The following is a 16,517-nucleotide window of genomic DNA, read 5'->3' as shown; positions in this document are numbered from 1 at the left end:
ACGTACCTTCTGCTGTCATCAATTTGTAAGTGCAAACTGTTCTCAGTCTCATTATTTATCACTCTTCTGATGTCTGCCTTACTGTATATTGAGCCTATTTCACTTTAAGCGAGCTGAAAATGACAACTGCTTCTCACAGTGCCTATGTGCATTCCCCTGGTTTGTGCATGGTTACTGTAGTTTGGCAAGTCGCCTTTTGGTTCACCTCTGGCTTGGAGACAGAGCCGCTTATCGAAATATTTGACATCATAAAGGTACTTTTACGTTAGACTGATGTCATTTGTCATTATCTCTTACAGGTATCAAAATCACTTTACCAGAGCAGACTGAAGGTTTGCTGAACTCGGTATCCAACCAGGAGCACTTAAAATGATCCAGTCCTTCAAAAGAAAACATAACTCCTAAAAATAAACCTAATTGTATTGTATTAGCACCGCTAATGGAAATTTTTTCCCAATTCAGCACCTAATGTACACAATCCTGAGCGTTGAGATTCTGCCATCTCATCTCTGTTTATTTGTTTACCGCAATATCAGGAGGCAGCATTCCCACAATTGCCCAACCACCCCACCTTATAGGCCAAGTTGTTTTCCGCAGCAGCCACCAAGTCCCATCCCTCGTCCTTTGCACAAGAAATACATCCCCGGTTTTATCTGTTGGGGTTTTTTCACCCCCACTTGCATCAGGAGATTGCTTTCTCGATCCCGGAGAGCCTCCATCCTCTCCCCTGTCCTTGAAAAAGGGGAATTCTAAAGCAGCTCCCAGCTGGGAGCTGGCGATGCTGCTTCTGCTGGTGCAAGTCTCAGCAGTTTTTGCCGTGGCTTTTGCATTGGGATGATCGGGGCTGCCACCAGCCGTGCAGCCGGACACCCACGCGGCAGCCACGTGGAGTCAGGCAGCTGCGGGTTACTCACTCGGGCAAGGCAAACCCTTGAGTCGCAGCAGCATCACCCTACCCCCCCTGCTCACCCACGTAAGCTTTACTCGTAAGGAAACGCCGCCTTCGCTGCCAAAGCAGTGCTGGTTTTTAGCTGCTCCTTCACCCAAACTTCTCTCTCGTCTCTTTCTTTTCTAGAATGCGAAGGGAGCTGATGGAGTATTCATGGTGATACCGCACTAACGCAATACTATTTTCTTAGTGTTACTCATAGCTTAAATCAGCACCATATTGTCTCTTGTGCAATGTTTAAACAGCGTTGTCTAAATTATCCATACCGGGAGAAGTTACCGGGCATTCAAAAGGAGCGCTGGGGAAACTGCGTTTTGCTGCCTGCCTCTGAGGTTTCACCAGGGCTCCCGAGCAGAGGCTGTAATGCGGTTTTCAGCCGGCTGAGCACAAGGCAAGGAGGGAGCCAGGCAGCAGAACAGGTTCTCCCTCCCATCCTCACCTTCAGAACAAAACTTTACCAGTCCGGCATAAGGCGCCGGCATCTTTTGCACTGCATTAGTTAGACCATGGCCAGAGCAGCGAACTGACATGTCGGGAAACCAGGGTAATCCCTCTCCTTCTTCCTGACTCGTTTTCCTGGCACCTTCCCAAGAGGGGAGGGGAAAAGGAGTTAAAAACATTACGGAAACAATAAGCCTTGCCAAGCTAAAACTCATCTGGCCTTACAAAGTTCTTCTTTACCCTAGAAGGGAAAGCCCTCTAAAAATACGTATTTTTAAACATACATGTAAGGCTGATTGTTTTAACTATACAAACATCTGCCAACCAGTACCATGCCTGGATTGCTCATGCTTTACTACAGTGTTCTAACACTTGTGCTGAAAAACAAATTGCTAGGGAGTATCTGAATTTAAACAAAAATATCCTTAAACCTGAAAGAAAAAGTATTCTGCTTTTAAAAGAAAAAAAACAACAAACCAGCAAACAATCCCTAAATTTGGTGGCAATCATACAAAGTGAGATTTCAGTATAAGGAGATGTCTACAAACTTGGCATTTCAGTGCCTGAGAAGAAAACTTCATACATTATGGAAGGACATACATATTTATTAAATGGCTATCCTCTGTGATATGCACACATTGTATTGTAATCAGTAAGTACACTTTTAATATTATAACACCATATAAACACCCAATTCTGAGGCACATTACTGCAGGAAATGAAAAAAAAAAAAAGGGCAGAGAAAGAAATCAATACAATTTACATAACATAAAACCAATTAATTCTTAGTATCCAAGGAGGATTACAGAGGAAAGAAAGTAGTGCAAGAGATGGTGAAGGCAAGTATCCCAGACCTATTCGCAGGGAGAGAACAGAGCTCCCCACAGCACATTAAGATACTTCCCGAAAAAAAGCAAGTCATTCCTAGGCTTTGCTCCAACCGCCATGAATCGCTGCCTGCAACGCAACCATGACTGGATCTTCTCGGATTTTGTTAAAGGGCCACTGACCTTCATGCCAACATTCACACAGAGCAACTGGACTGTCCGGTTGGGAATGGCTTACCCAACTCAGGCCGTGTAAGGTGCAGTTAATACGGTCGCTCATCCATTTTAGATATGCTGAGTTATCATCGCTACGTAACTGCTCCCTTTGGGGAAAAAAAAAAAAAAAAAAAATCAAAAAAACCAAAACCCACAAAACCCTTCTCTTGCACATGAAGATTTCCATGTCTAGCTTGGGAAATAACTTAGAAGAAAAACAGAAGAATCCCAGATGTTAAAAATACCATTTAATTAATGTAAATCATACCAAAAAGTTTTAAGTCACTTTTAGTTAATACATTTGCATTTATTTTAGAATATACTCTACATCTGAGTAAAAAAAGTTTTAAATAAAACTCCAGTACATGTACAACCGTGGGACCCGCCATCCATCCCGCCACAGAGGGATGCTGGGCTCCCTCCCGGCTAACAGAAGCAATTTTATGCCAGTTTGTCGTGTTCATTGGCTTGTGTCGAGCCTCCTATCCGCCAGCTATGCCACCACCTCGCACACGTACAGGTGTACAATAAAAAAAAAAAAGGAGGAGGGGGAAAAAAAATAATTAATAAACTAGTATTGATTAATTTACATCTCTCTCTCTCTCTCTCGCTTGTGCGTTGGTAGAAAACCGGTTGCAGTCCTGGGAAGCCCCAGCCCCGGGGCTCAGCCCCTTCACCGCGGTGGCCACAGCGCTGCCGGGCGGGGACGGGGACGCGCCGCTCCCGCTAGCGCCGACACCGGCGGGGCCGGCGGCCCCCTTGCCCCCGCTCCCCGTCCCCCCCCCCGCCCCTGGCGCTCACTGCCCCCAGTTGCTGAAGCCGATCTCCTGCTTGTATCTGTTGGTGAGGACGTTGGCCTTGCGGGTGAGCTTGGAGAGGACCGAGTGGAGTCCGCTGAGGTGGTAGTGGAACTGCTTCTCCAGGTCCTCCTCCCCCTCGACCTCCTCCAGCTTGTCCTTCTTGCGGGCCGCCTCCTCGCCCGCCGGCGGCTGCACCACCCCCCACTCGATGTCGTTGCGGATGGACTTCAGCAGCACGTAGTGGCTGTACATGTCCCGCCGGGAGAAGAAGGCGCCGGGGTCGCCGGGCGGCAGGGCGGACTCCCGGGGCGGGCAGACGCCGCCGGCGGCGTCCAGCTCCTCCAGCAGCAGCGGCACGTCCCGCAGCAGGCTGGGCACCATCACCGTCTGGTCCATGTTGTTGACGGCGCCGATGAAGCGGTTCATGGCGTTGAAAAGGGAGTACTTCTGGCTGTACGAGTCGCAGATCTGCATCATGCCGGCGGGAGGGCGACCTCAAGACGGGCGGCTCGGACCGCGGGGCTCCTCCGGCGGTAGCAGCGGCGACCTCCTCCTCCGCGCCTGGGCTGGGCGGCTGCTGGCGAGCAGAGTCCTGCGGGGAGGCGGTGGGCACCGGGTTAGGGGCTGCTCGCTCGCTCGCTCGCTCGCTCGCTCGCTCGCTCTCCCTCCCTCCCTCCCTCCCTCCTTCCCGCTTTCCCGTCCTGTCCCCTCCCGCCGCCGCCTTTATCCCTGGCCCCATCTCCTTTTTTAGGCTTCCCCTCCCTATCCCTTCCCCCACGCCCCCCCGCCGGTGCCGCCGCCGGGGTTCGCTGCTGCCGCTCCCCTCCGTGCAAAGACAGGCAAAACGCAGAAACGCGCAACTCCCCCCGCTCTTCCCCGGAGCTGAGGCCAGGAAATTAAAATTCCATTGCCCCCACGCCGCCGTGACCCGGCCGAGGCACCGATCCGCCGCGGGGGAAGGGCACCCACCGTGCTCCGGAGCCGCTCCCCCGCCGCGCCGTCAGCCCGCCGCCGCCCGTGGCTGCGCTCCCATCCCCGCCGCCGTATTTATAAGCGCCCTATCTTCAAACGAGGTGTTCCCCGGTGCCGCCACCCCCCCTCACACACACACACCCCACCCCCCCGCGCCGACACAGCAGATAAAGGCGGCGGGAGGGGGCCACGACGGCTCCGCCTCTCGCCCCGCACCGGGGGAAGGGCATCGCCACGGGGAAGGAAGGAGGGAGGGAAGGAGGGACGGGACCGGCTGAGCATCCCGCTCCGAGTGGGACCCGGCGGCGCGACTGGCAACTGCGGGGCCCTGTCCCCGGGGGAGCCGGACTCCCCCCCGCCCTAAGAGAAGGGACCGGCGGATGCAGGCGCCCCTCCCCGCCCAGTCCTCCCGGGTGGGGTGCGGCAGCGAGGGACACGGAGCCGTGACCGAGCGCTCCTTCCCCACCGCCCGCTCTCCCCCGGCCTCAGCCCCGAGGCGGCCGCCGCCCGCCGGGCGGGGAGGGGGGAGGGAGCAGGATGGGCGGGGCGGGGAAGAGTGATTGACAGGGCAGGCGGCGGGGGACACGCGGGCGCCGCGTGCGGCCCGCGTTGGCCCCGGCCGCCCATTGGCTGCCCGGCCCCGCGGCTCCGCGTGCCCACCCGCGCCGCCCGCCCGCCCGGCTCCGCGTGCCGTGCGCGCGGGGTCGCAGAGGAGGAGGGCGGCGCGGAGGCGGCGCCGCCGTCCGTGGCCGGCTGCCCCGCCGCCCTCCCGCGCCTCGCCTCGCCGTGCCAGCCCCGGGGGACCGGGCGGCCTTTGTCTACCGGCCGGGGCCGCGGAAGGGCGGTGGGGCGGCCAGCATCACCCCACGGCCTCACCTCCGAGTCCAGCCAATCAGCGAGCCTCGAGCAGCAGCCAATCGGAAACAAGAATCCCCCCCTCATTGCCCCCTTCCCCCCGCGTGCGCCGGCTCGCGCGGCCCTGGTAACAGGCGGTGTTGGCTGGAAGAGCCGCCGTGGGTCACGTGGGGCAGAACGGCCTGGGGAGGGGGGGGAAGTGTTGAGCGCGTTGCCGTGGCAACGGATCAACCAATAGGCAGCGGCGGGGTCCCGCCGCCGCTGGGGCCTGCGCGGCGCCGGGGGGAGCCCGCGGCCGCCGGCTGTCAGGGGCCCAGGAGGCGCCGGGGACACCGGCGGCAGCCGATGGAGAGGAGCGGGTGTCCCGGAGGTCGGCTTTATCCCAGCCCGCCCGCCCAGCTCTTGCGCTTCCCCAGCGCCTGCCTGCAGCGGCGGCCCGGCCTGCCCTCCCCGCTCCCCACCGCCGCTCTGGCTCCCGGGTGCTTCAGGCCGCAGGCCGACGGGAGGAGGGTCGACTCCTGGGGCACCGGTCGGCAAACCGAGGGTGTGAGAGGTGGGGTGGCAGGCGGGTGCTCTTCGCCAGCAGCAGAGGGGCGGCACGTCCCTGTGGTTAAGCTGTAGCAAGCGACACGGGCTGGTGTGAAATTACGATCTGTTCGCAGATAATTCACTACTGAGAAAAAAAAAAAAAGAAAATAATCTCACCAGTCCAGAAAATTGGCCACAACATTAATTTGCATCTTTATATAGACGCAGTGTGTCATTAATACACCATTAGCATTTTTGCTGCCTTTAATTGAAATGCAGCATGTGCTGAACGTTCAATAAATTGGAAAAAGAGATAAATCTATAGGAACAAGAGGAATACATTTGCTGTCCAACTTTCCTGTGCAAATTAAACAAAAAAAAAAAAAGTCTGAACAAATTAAAACTGCAGATTTTACCTGTGGCTAGACCGTACTGGCTGGGGAGGAGAGAAAGTTGGCAGAAATAACCCAGCTTGAAGCTGCAAAGAGGGGAAGTACATGGTTGTAGCAAGAGCACCAGATGAGGAAGCACCCTCTCTTCTGTGCCGTGGTACTATACAAATTACATCCTGAGCATAAAATTATCTTCACCCCCACCTGCCCTCTTCGTTTCCCAAAATGTACAGCCGCATGGTCTGCTTCCACCTTTGACAGTAAATGTTACCTCATTTTAGCGTAGCGCTAATACAGTGCTGTGGCCTGTGCAGGCGTGTGCCTAACCCATTAGGCTGAGATAGATCATGCTCGAGTCAAACTTCACAGCATAAGGCAATCGGCGCTTTTTTTTTTTTTTAAACTTCCTTATGGTCTGATCGATTTTGATATGCAGTGTAAATGTCTCTGGTACGTATAATGTATATCATTAACACAAGCCTGAGTAGGTTTGATTGCTCTTTGGTTAGAACGAAATACAGGAGCACGTATTTCTAACTCCAGTGGTATGTAATTGCGATGGCTGTGCACACAAGAGAAAAAGAAACGGCACTTTTCTTCTTTCCCTCCTGTTAAGAAAAGATGGTCCCATTTGTGGCACAAACTTTTATATGCAAGCAGCATTTGTTTAAAATATTTCCTCTTCAGAATGATCCGATTATCGTGACCATGCAGTGCCTGGAAGGGGAATTAGTTGGAAACCCCTTATCTCGTGTCCTGAGCAATGAGGAAGCTTGCACATTTGCTATCTGGCAGTCCAGGAAGGTGTAAACGCTTACCTTCGCCCAGCACAGGGTCCTGGATAAGGAAATTAAAACGACAGCATGCAACAGTAGACTTTATCCAGCACCTCAACTGGATGGAGCACTCCCGATGTACAAGCCCAGCAGCGTGGGGTGAAAATGCCTTTCTGCTTGAATAGATTTGGTACCTTTATTCAGGAAAGGAGGAGTCACATCTAAGTTACTACGTTAGCTGAAAACCTTTAATTTTCCCTGAAGTGAATGGGAGATAGTGGTATTCATCCCTTTCTGGACAAGAGCCGCCTTCTTTCTGTGGCCAACTGTTGAAGAAGAACAGGGATGAACTATCACTATTGCCATTTAGCTATTACTGGGACTGAGCTACTACTAGTATTAACTAGTTAACTTAGCTGTACACCGGTATTTAGCCATAGCAGCACTAATGTTAATGCTACAAATGCTAGCTTTGGGAACAATGCTGCTAGTGTCCTGTCTCCTCCGGCAACATAAGCAGCTGCGTAGTATTTTTGAAGAAAAGACAACTGATTCTGTCAACTTGTGTGGGTTTTCGTACCATTTGCAAGGCCTATCTAAATTCTCTCTTCAGTGGCAACAGGATAACAAACCGTCTTTGTTAACAGTTTTCCCAGGACGCGTGCTGGCACGAAATAGGTGCCACTGGCACATTGCAGACCAGCGATGGCTACACTTTGGCGGTTGGGAATTTGTTCTGCTGCACAGTGTTTGCAAAATATGATGAGATCTTGTGTGGGCAAAAAGTGATAAATATGTGCAAATATTTAGTGTTGCATTCTGCAGCCTGGGAACACCATTTGGGCCGGCCTTGTAAGAGCAACATCTCTTGGGAATTTCACTTCCCCTTGTAATTTGTTGTCGATGCGACATGGCAGATTAGAGTTCAGCCTCGGAAACTGCGAGTCGTTTCCTTCTATTCCTATTTGACATACATTTTTGCTCAAACTTGTGAACTGCTTCCATCATTTTGGGTGGCAGTACAGATGTACACATTTAACACTTCTCTCCTCTCCTTTCTCTTTCTGAAACCGAGTCCAGTTTGTACCAAACTCTGAACTGAGGAAACCTGTCATTTCTCATCCAGAAGGAATGTATGTAAATTTATCATCTTAATTGATGCCTCTCCATGAGTTTCATATAATCAGCCCTTGTAGCTTAACATGCTAATGAACAGGGTAAGTAGAAATCTAATAAGTTAAAGGAATGCAGACCAATTTGTCTGAGTCCTGCTGAGACCTGTGGTATAACTTTTGCAAAGATTTACTCATCTCTCATCTGTCTTTCACTTAACCGTGTTTTACTTCTGTTTCTGTTGGTCCTCTGTGGAGCGGAGTGATTCTCCAAAGCGGACAGAAGGCGTGCAGAGAAGTCAGGAAGAGGACGTATGGACAAGGGAGCTGCGATCGTAAATCCCCTTTCCCTCTGGCACACATGCAAATCTGTGTGAGACCGCACGCTGCCAGAAGCGGCACAACAAGGGCTCCGCGGCGTCGCGTCTCGGCACAGAGGAGCAGTGATTCGTGTGCATGGTGAAAAGGATGGGAGTCCGGCAGGAGCTCTGCTGGGAGCAGGAGCGGGGAGCAGTGCTGGGCAAGGAGGTGGCTGTCTCAGGGGGCTCCTGTGAAGCCCCTCCGAGTCACCTGGCTCTGCAGGTTGCAGTCAGGTCTCTACAGGCCTGCCAAGTCCTCGCTTCCTCAGAAGCATTCCTGAAAATCATCGCCAAGTCCAGCTTCAATCTGTTCGCCGGTCTCTGTGTATTTTCATGGCCCGGGATCCCTCCCAAGCACTGCTCAGCTACCACTGGGAGGTCAAAACAGGCTGGAAACCCCCTGTAAAGGAACCGATGGGATAAATGCTGCCTGGGCGTTGTTCACACTGTGTTTGTGTAACATCTCTCCCCTGCCTTTTGCCAGCCTCATCCTTTTCCCCTGGAAGCTGGTCGGAGCGGCACTGTGGTGTGCAGTGCCCAGGACAACGGCGGCCCTTTTCAAATAGCTCCTTAGCGCTGCCATAATAAGCCTGATAAATAAAACATGGCTTGCAGACACGGATTTACTGGAGAGGGCTAAGGGGGCTGTAGCTCCCTCATTAGTATCTCCCGGTGCAGCATGTGTGCTCCTCATTATGTGGCACAGTGGTGGTTGTCTAGTCATCCACGATGAGGCTGCAGCCGCTCCAAGGATGCGCCAGGGATCCCAGGGATTTTTTTTTTTCCTCCTATGTTAATAATAGGAATTTATAAGAAAAAAAAAAAAGACCTTGCATATGAACAGGATGAAGGGGGAAAGACCGCAACTGAGTCTGATTTTCTCTCCCTTGCGTCTCTGTAAGTCCGCAGCAAACACAGAGAAATCTGTATAGCTGTGCTAACACGGAATTGGTGTGAGAAGGACCAAGACTTCTGGGCTGCACAAACTCCTGTTTTGGGGAGCTTTGTTTCCCGTCAGTCTAAAATGCTGTTTGTAAACTCTTGGCCGCAGTATAAACTCCCTCCCATTTTTCATCTTCTGTTTAAGGGAAAAGAATCAATTTGTCCGGTTTCAAGTCCCTCAAAGCTGGGGACTCAGGAATCTGGGTTAATCTGAACATGTTTTCTGGAGGTTTGATCCAGCTTTTCTTTCCGGCCATCATTTAAATCCCTCCTGCCTCCCGCATCCAAGCTGCAACTGCATCATCGTAGTAACCCTGTGACCGAGAGGCATGAGAATCTCCTCTGAGACAGTAATCTCACTCTAAACAGCTCTCTGGCGGGTGCTCCTGAGTGGCGATACATCATGCAATTTTCTCCTTTAGAGGCTCGCGGTGTCATCTCTGCCGTGATCCCTGGCCCCGCCTGGCCAGTGCTGGTAAGCCAGCGCCCGGGGGTGGCCTGGGAGCGGGTTCCCGGCTGGGACACATGTGGGGTCATAAACAAAATCTGTCCCTTCCTCTTTGCAACCCTGCCCACGCTCCGGCAGAAAAGATACCTGTTTAGGATGGCAGGAGATTTTTATTGGCGTAGCAAAATAATCCTCAATAAACTCGTGACTTTCGGTAACGGTATTTAATATGCAGATAGCCAAACGAATGCCACCGTGATATATTTTTATGGACAAATATTATATATTAAGTCCTGATTTATACATTTGAGCGTAATACCTGAGGCTCTGAGGAGAGCCTTTAATCTCTGTCAGCGAGGCAGCACGCATGCTAAAATGCTGAGTAAATCTGCACGGGAGCGGTGAACCGAGCGCGGCATATATCAGAGTTCTTCCGCCTGATAAAATTAAATACACAAGCCCACCTTTCTGTGACATTAACGGTTTGATACACAGGGGCTGACATCAGGAAATACTGATCTGCACGCTTTGACCATAACCTGCAGCGTTCCTGCTGCTTCTGCTGTCCCCGTCCCAGCAGGCAGGAAGAGTGTCACCTCAAGCTCCCAGGAGAAGTTCCTGGTGAGGGAAGGTCTCTGCCTGCAGCTTGGGTCCCTATTCTCCCATCACTCTGCAGCATCTTGCCTTCAATGGTGACCTGGGTGCCTCCGGAGGGGTAGGCAGGGGGATAGGGGGGTGCTGGCACCCTGTTTTCCCTTTGTCAGCATGTGTGGTAAGGTGAGCATCATCTCGGCACGGGGTTCTGCATTTAATAATCTCACCAGCTCAACTGTTTTTACCTGAATCTCCCTTCTGAACTGATAAATCTAAATTGCACATTTTCTAAACCGCTTAGCTTAGGGGTAAATCTTGCAGGTATCCTCAAATGACTAGCTGGTGTCTTCTGCACCTGTCTAGCACCATCTACTGTAGCTTTTTTATACTGTTTTCCTTTCCCATACGCAGCCTTACGATTCCTGCAGGAGCTGCCTTCCTCCCGAGGAGTTTGTGGAAGAACGGGAGCTCTGGTTTTGTTTGAAAGGCCCGGGGCTGGGCCAATGGTGAAACAAATATATCACACGTCCATCCTATAGCTTGTATTTCCCCCTTTTAAACCAGTGACCTGATTTTCAGTGCCTAGCTGGCTGTTGGTAAATTTTACACTCTTCTCAGTGCTCAGAAAGAGAAGATGGAGCAGAACAAATGTGTCCCACCTTCACTGAAGCTTTCCATGCTAGCTGGGGGAGAAAGAGTTAGGGATGTGGCAGGACGAGGGGCTGGAGCAGAGCTTTGCGTGGGGAGAAGAGGGCCTGCGTGGGAACAAATCGTCCAGTTGCTGTCAGAAGATACCAAGGGGGGAGGCATCAGCTTGGGTTTCTACCATCTGATGGGGAGTTAGGGAGTGTGACTAGCAGCAGCAGCATTCTCCTGACCAAGTCCTATATCTTCTTGTTACATTCAGTATTAAAAGGGAAGCTGCTCTGAAAGAGTATCCTACTTTTCCCAGCTTGGCAGTTCAGAGCTGACACGGAGGGGTTATTATATGCACTCCTATTAGAATGTGGTTTTGGCTGGAGGATGTTAAAGACAACTATTACAACCAAAAATAGAACCAGAGCTTTCCGACTGCTATGACTATTATGGATTTATATGATTAATATTTAGTTGCTATACAAAAAGCACAGAAAGCTGGAAGTCAAAATCAGAACTAAATTGTACTAAGGATTACATATGGCTTTTCTAAACAGAAAAAAATCTGTTCATAATGAGTATTTCTGTAGGTGATAGCTTAACATAAAAAAAAATTGCCCGTCTGTTCTGGGATTGTAGAACACAAACCAAGGTACATCGTACATTTTTTTGTTGTTGTTGTTACTGAGGCCGAAATCATCTGTTTGAAACGAACTTGTTTCAATAGCAAGTAACATCTTTTTCCACAGTCCTTGTGACAACTGGAAATGAGGTAGATTTGGCAGCTTAGCCTGTGAAGTTCTGTGGCAAATCTGCAGACCAAAAGACTACAGGGTTTTGTCCTGGCTTTGTTTCTTGATGAAGTTCTGAAAAGAGCTAAATTAAATCCATGCTCTAGCCATATGTGTAATTTTCCTCTACTGGAATAGCTTATAGCTGTCAGTGGATTTCTCCATGCTCCCAGCATTGTGGAAGGGATGATACAAGAGCCTGAAGATTGCTCTCTCCAGTAGTACCACGCGTTTGCGAGCTTAAAGTTATTACAACAGCATTTTTTCATTTGCATGGTTGGAGAGAATCTGTTTTTGCAGTAAATTTGTATTTCAAAGGAGATTTCTGTGTCTGTCATTATTGGGGGTTTACAAGATTTCTCTGCCCCCACCCCCACCCCCCCCCAAATTGGGGATGTGGGAGCAAATGAAATAAACCCATCATAAAAAATAATTTTGTCCAGGTGGAACATAAATCAGCCAAAAAAATATTATTCTGCATGGCAAATAAAAAGCATATGCTGTATTATTTAAAGCACAGCCTCCATATTCACATACAAAATTAATGCTACAGTGGGAGGTAAAACTGATGGAGGCAGACAATGAAAATATTAGGAGTAAAACATGATGCCAAGAACAATTCAAGCAGAGCCACTTGCAGGGTCATGGTCATATTCCATTTCAAATGGGCATGGAAATACACTGTGGGTTATTCTTCTCCAGAGATGCACAGATAATAAGCACCTGCTCCCCATGTCTACTCTTCCCTTTTAACTGTTGATTTATTGGATGTTTCTGAAAGCTGTGGTCAGGCTTGTGAGGGATATATAACGTGGTTCCTGCAGGAAGAAATGGGAGCGGGCAGACGAGCTGCCAGACTCCCCGCCACAACCGCGGGGTGAAGGGCTGAGCGGGGTTCAGAACAAAAGCTGGCTCCGGTTCAGCTTCCAAGTGAAAGGACGCTACTGGAAGGTAAATCAGCGCTCTCCTTGTACTCGTCGTGCCTGGATCACACCTAGGAGAGTCAGTAAAAAATCCTAAATGATGTTCCTCACCTCAAACTGGAGTAAATGGTGGTCTCGGAGGAGACACGTACAGCGCTCAGCAGTCTAAGGCACCAAAAGGGATCTTTTCCATCACTAGGTATTTGACTTCCCGCAGCAACAAGGAAACCACTGGGATATATATATATATATATAACTATAAAACATATTATCGCATGTGTTTAAAGGTCATTTTCAGAACAGCATTAGGAATCCAACCTTCTTGCATGTGTAGGAAGGTTCATACTTCATACTGCTACTCCATACTACAGTGGAGACAGTACCACAAGCAAATTTTTTATACTCATCCTAGTTCTCCCAGGGTTGGGGGGATTTTCACTCTACTCCCCCTCCTAAATTAACAAACAGCCTCACTAAATAACAACCCCACTTACAGCTCTGCCCTTGCCAGGCAAGGACTGAGTCCCTATTTATTCTCATCTGCAAGGGAACACAACCTTGGCCACTGCATTTGCTTCAAGGACCTGTCGGGGCCTCCTTGAAGGAGCAGGGCCCGCGGGACCCGCCTCCTTGGTTGGACTCGGCATCTCCGTAATGGAGAGCAGCCCCACTGCATCGGTGCGGAGCTTTGCCTTCAGCATAAGGGCAGTGTGAGCTGCTGTGCCAGCTGGGCTCGGATGCTTTTGGGGTGCCAGCTTGTGTCTCCGTGTGCCAGCTTGCCCGGGACTAGCTCAGGGACCTCTGCACCACTCCCCATCCCATGCTGTCCATGTGCCCTCTTGCTGTTTGGTATCTAAGGGGTTTTTCAAAATGAAGTTACGAAGCGCTTGAGGCAGTACACCTGGCTGTGAGGCCTCCCAGTAGATTTTACAGCCCAACAGTTGTATTTCTTTTTGCATAAAGCTCTATCTTCTCTGTTTCTCAGTGCCTCATGCAATCTATCCTATCCTTGACCACCATGAACCAAAGACCAGGTTTTTCAGTTCTGAGTGTATCAGACCTTAACCGGAGGCGTAGTCCTGAACAACACAAAATTACTCACGTGCACAGCGAGGCAGAAAAAGATGATCTCCTGCACAGGCTTCCTGACCCAGGTGCGGATTCATCAGCACTCGCATTGTAAATCCCCCAGAGAGGAACCTTCCCCATGCAACGTGACTGGAGGACAACACTGTCCTCCTTCACCATCACAGCTTGCAGCAGGTCGCCGCAGACCTGGTAGCCAAAGCTCCTCAGCGGATTTCCAGGTGGGCTGCTGGCCAGATGGGTGCATGGGCAGAAAGGAAAATCAGGTAGACCTTACTGCTTGGCCTGGTAAAGAGGATGGTGATGACCTTATCTGGTCATCGGAGGATTTTTGACTCCACATGAATCTTTTTCTTTGACAGACCAGTTTCAGGGAAAACGTGCTTCCCAGCCTGACCTGCATGCATGCGTCATGTCTGCTCTACCATGTAACTGGAAAGGAGATTTGGGGCAGGAAGGACTGCCAAAAAGTACCAAGTAAACATACCTCCCAAAATGGCGGGAGGTAAATTTACTCGCTGATGTCTTTCAGCCCCAATAATCTCAACTGGTCCAGTAATCTCAATTGGTCTGAATAAGACTGCAAATGTTCTCCAGCAGAAGCGTTACCTTTTAGCTGATGGCATCCCTTTAAGTGCTAAGACACTGTTGTGGTGAGTTTTTGCTGTAGCCAAACGGGACTAGATTGAAATCATTGGCCCCATTTCACCTGTCACTTACTTAAGCTTGATTGGAACCCACGTTTGTAAAGCTGAAAGGCTTTTCTAGTCCGTCGTTATTGTGCCTCCCATGGCCAGCCCACCTCTGAGAATTTCACCTTCTTATGTTGTGAAAAGAAATAATGATGGGCAATGAAAATAAATGTTTGTTTTGTTTTAATGTGTTTAACTCAACACTTTTTCTGTTATTAAGGCTTGACTAAAACAAGACTGCTTGGAAAGGAGACACATCTGCTCAGAGTAGAGACTTTCATAACTCATTCAGAGTTATTGGTCTTACCCGTAATATTAGTGATAAAAATTGATTATCCATTCCCACTTGCTTCACGATCCATAGATATCTTTTTTTTCATTCATATTATAAGTTGTTTTATACAGAGTGAGACAGCGTTACTTAAATAGCCAAGGATGAGCATAATACATCTTACTTGCTAAAAGCCCACACCAGCAGAAAGCAGGATTTTTTCATGTTAGCCCCGTCCTGTAGGTAGAAATAATCTGGACTTGGCAACTGCCATGGATCCTTTCAACTTTGAAGATCAAACACCCCTCGGTTACCGTGTGTGTACTGCCCATTGCTGCGTTTTTATCCCCAAGTGCAAAGTTTTATGGGAATCGATACAGCCCCATCATTTGATGAACAGTTATGCGGAGCTACCAAGGGGAAAGTCATTTTGGGACTGTCTCACCAGCACCTCATCGAAGGCAGGAGAGAGGGGGAAGGACTGAATATTGCAAGGATAGAGAGAAATATTAAAGGGAGGGACACAACTGAAAGCTTCTGCAAAACTTTCTGAGTGAAAGCTCCGTTTTGGAAGTCACGCTTCAGCAATAGGGGCTCACCTGCTCCCAAGGAAGAGGACCACATGTAAGACATCTCCAAGGGGGTCAAGGGGGTCACGTCATGACCATTAGCATCCAGAGCCTTATACCCAACACTTTCTTGTAGCTGTAGGGGAGAGCAGCAGCGCTCTTGCCATCATCTCGCTGACTTCCCAACCATTAAAAGGACAGAGCAGTTTGGATATTGTCTTCAGATGAAACTGTAAAAGTTGCATTCTCCAACTTAAATTGATTCTTTGAGTCCAGCAGTTAGATATGGTGTGGGAACAGAGGTTATTCCTAAACTGGGATAAACCATAGTATTGCAGTTGTTTGACATGACCATAACCTTAAATTCCTTACATAAAATAGAAAGGTAACTTATTTGCCTGCCCAGAGATCAGTGTTTTCTTTGACTTAGACCCGGAAGATTTTGGTTATTTGATCCAAAACTGGATCCTGGGGATTCCACCTTTTCCTCTGTAACTCCTTTCAACGTTAACAGAGGAGGAAGAGGAGAACAGACTCCTGATAAAAATGCCTTGCAGCTTAACTGCATTTGGCAGCTTCCCTCACATAGTAAACCAGCCAATGCGTAGACTGACATAAAATTGAAAGGAGAGGTGTTTCCCCGTGGGACTATTAAATGTAAATCTCTTTTTGCTCAATACGGAGATGAGACAAGGTTTTCCACCCAGTTGCTGGGTAAATCTCTTTGGGGGCGAGGGCTGCTTGTCTTGCACGGGATCTAGAGCTCCTGAGGGCAACTGCAGAGCAAACAACTGATGCCAGCAACAGCAATAAGAAAAATAGCCACCCATGCATCTATACTGGCCTTTATGGTCTTCTCACCTACGGTACTTAAGAGCCGCATCCGATCTTTAAGGCGCGATCTCTGCGGTCGCCGGTTACCCCCGTGGGTCGAAGGCGGGAGAGAGGTCGGGCGAAAGGGCAGGGGGTGCCCGGCCCCCGCTCCGCGGGATGCCCACGGGTGGGATGTACCCGCAGCGACCTGCTTTTGGAGGGCGATGGGGGAGGGGGGGTGGCCGGCGGCAGCAGCCCGGGCTGAGCTGCCAAAACTGACGCTGTTTTGCCATCTAGTGCCGCGGGTCCAGATTGCAAGAGCCCATCGCCACCCTCCCGGCTCGCTCCCATCCACGGCCAGGCAATCAAAGACACCAACCCAGTTTTATGGCCCAGCTAGAATTACTGGAACTTCAGCTGTTTTGGTTTTTTTTTTTTTTTAACATTAATTTACATCAATATTTTATGTGCCGTAATGGCTCAAAGAGGCGGTATTTTGTGTTGTCGATAGCAATGGGAAGGGGA

The 16,517-nt window shown here is 50.0% G+C and overlaps 1 protein-coding gene and 1 long non-coding RNA gene across 2 annotated transcripts; one reads left to right on the top strand and one right to left on the bottom strand.

Moving 5' to 3' along the window:
- Positions 1–2,666: 2,666 nt before the first annotated feature.
- Positions 2,667–4,351, bottom strand: MID1IP1 (MID1 interacting protein 1). Its single transcript, XM_054188262.1, has 2 exons — positions 4,203–4,351; positions 2,667–3,825 (listed from the first exon to the last, which is right to left on the bottom strand). The coding sequence occupies exon 2, from the start codon at positions 3,708–3,710 to the stop codon at positions 3,231–3,233; it is 480 nt and encodes a 159-aa protein (XP_054044237.1). The 5' UTR covers positions 3,711–3,825; positions 4,203–4,351; the 3' UTR covers positions 2,667–3,230.
- Positions 4,352–7,652: 3,301 nt separating this feature from the next.
- LOC128904365 (uncharacterized) lies at positions 7,653–9,830 on the top strand. The gene is made up of 2 exons (XR_008464484.1): positions 7,653–7,973; positions 8,127–9,830. It is a non-coding gene; the product is annotated as an uncharacterized LOC128904365 (long non-coding RNA).
- Positions 9,831–16,517: the final 6,687 nt, after the last annotated feature.

This window comes from Rissa tridactyla, chromosome 1, assembly GCF_028500815.1.
Source record: "Rissa tridactyla isolate bRisTri1 chromosome 1, bRisTri1.patW.cur.20221130, whole genome shotgun sequence".
Lineage (NCBI taxonomy): Eukaryota > Metazoa > Chordata > Aves > Charadriiformes > Laridae > Rissa > Rissa tridactyla.
The sequence above is the reverse complement of the archived record's forward strand: the minus strand, read 5'-3'. Positions and strand labels throughout refer to the sequence as shown.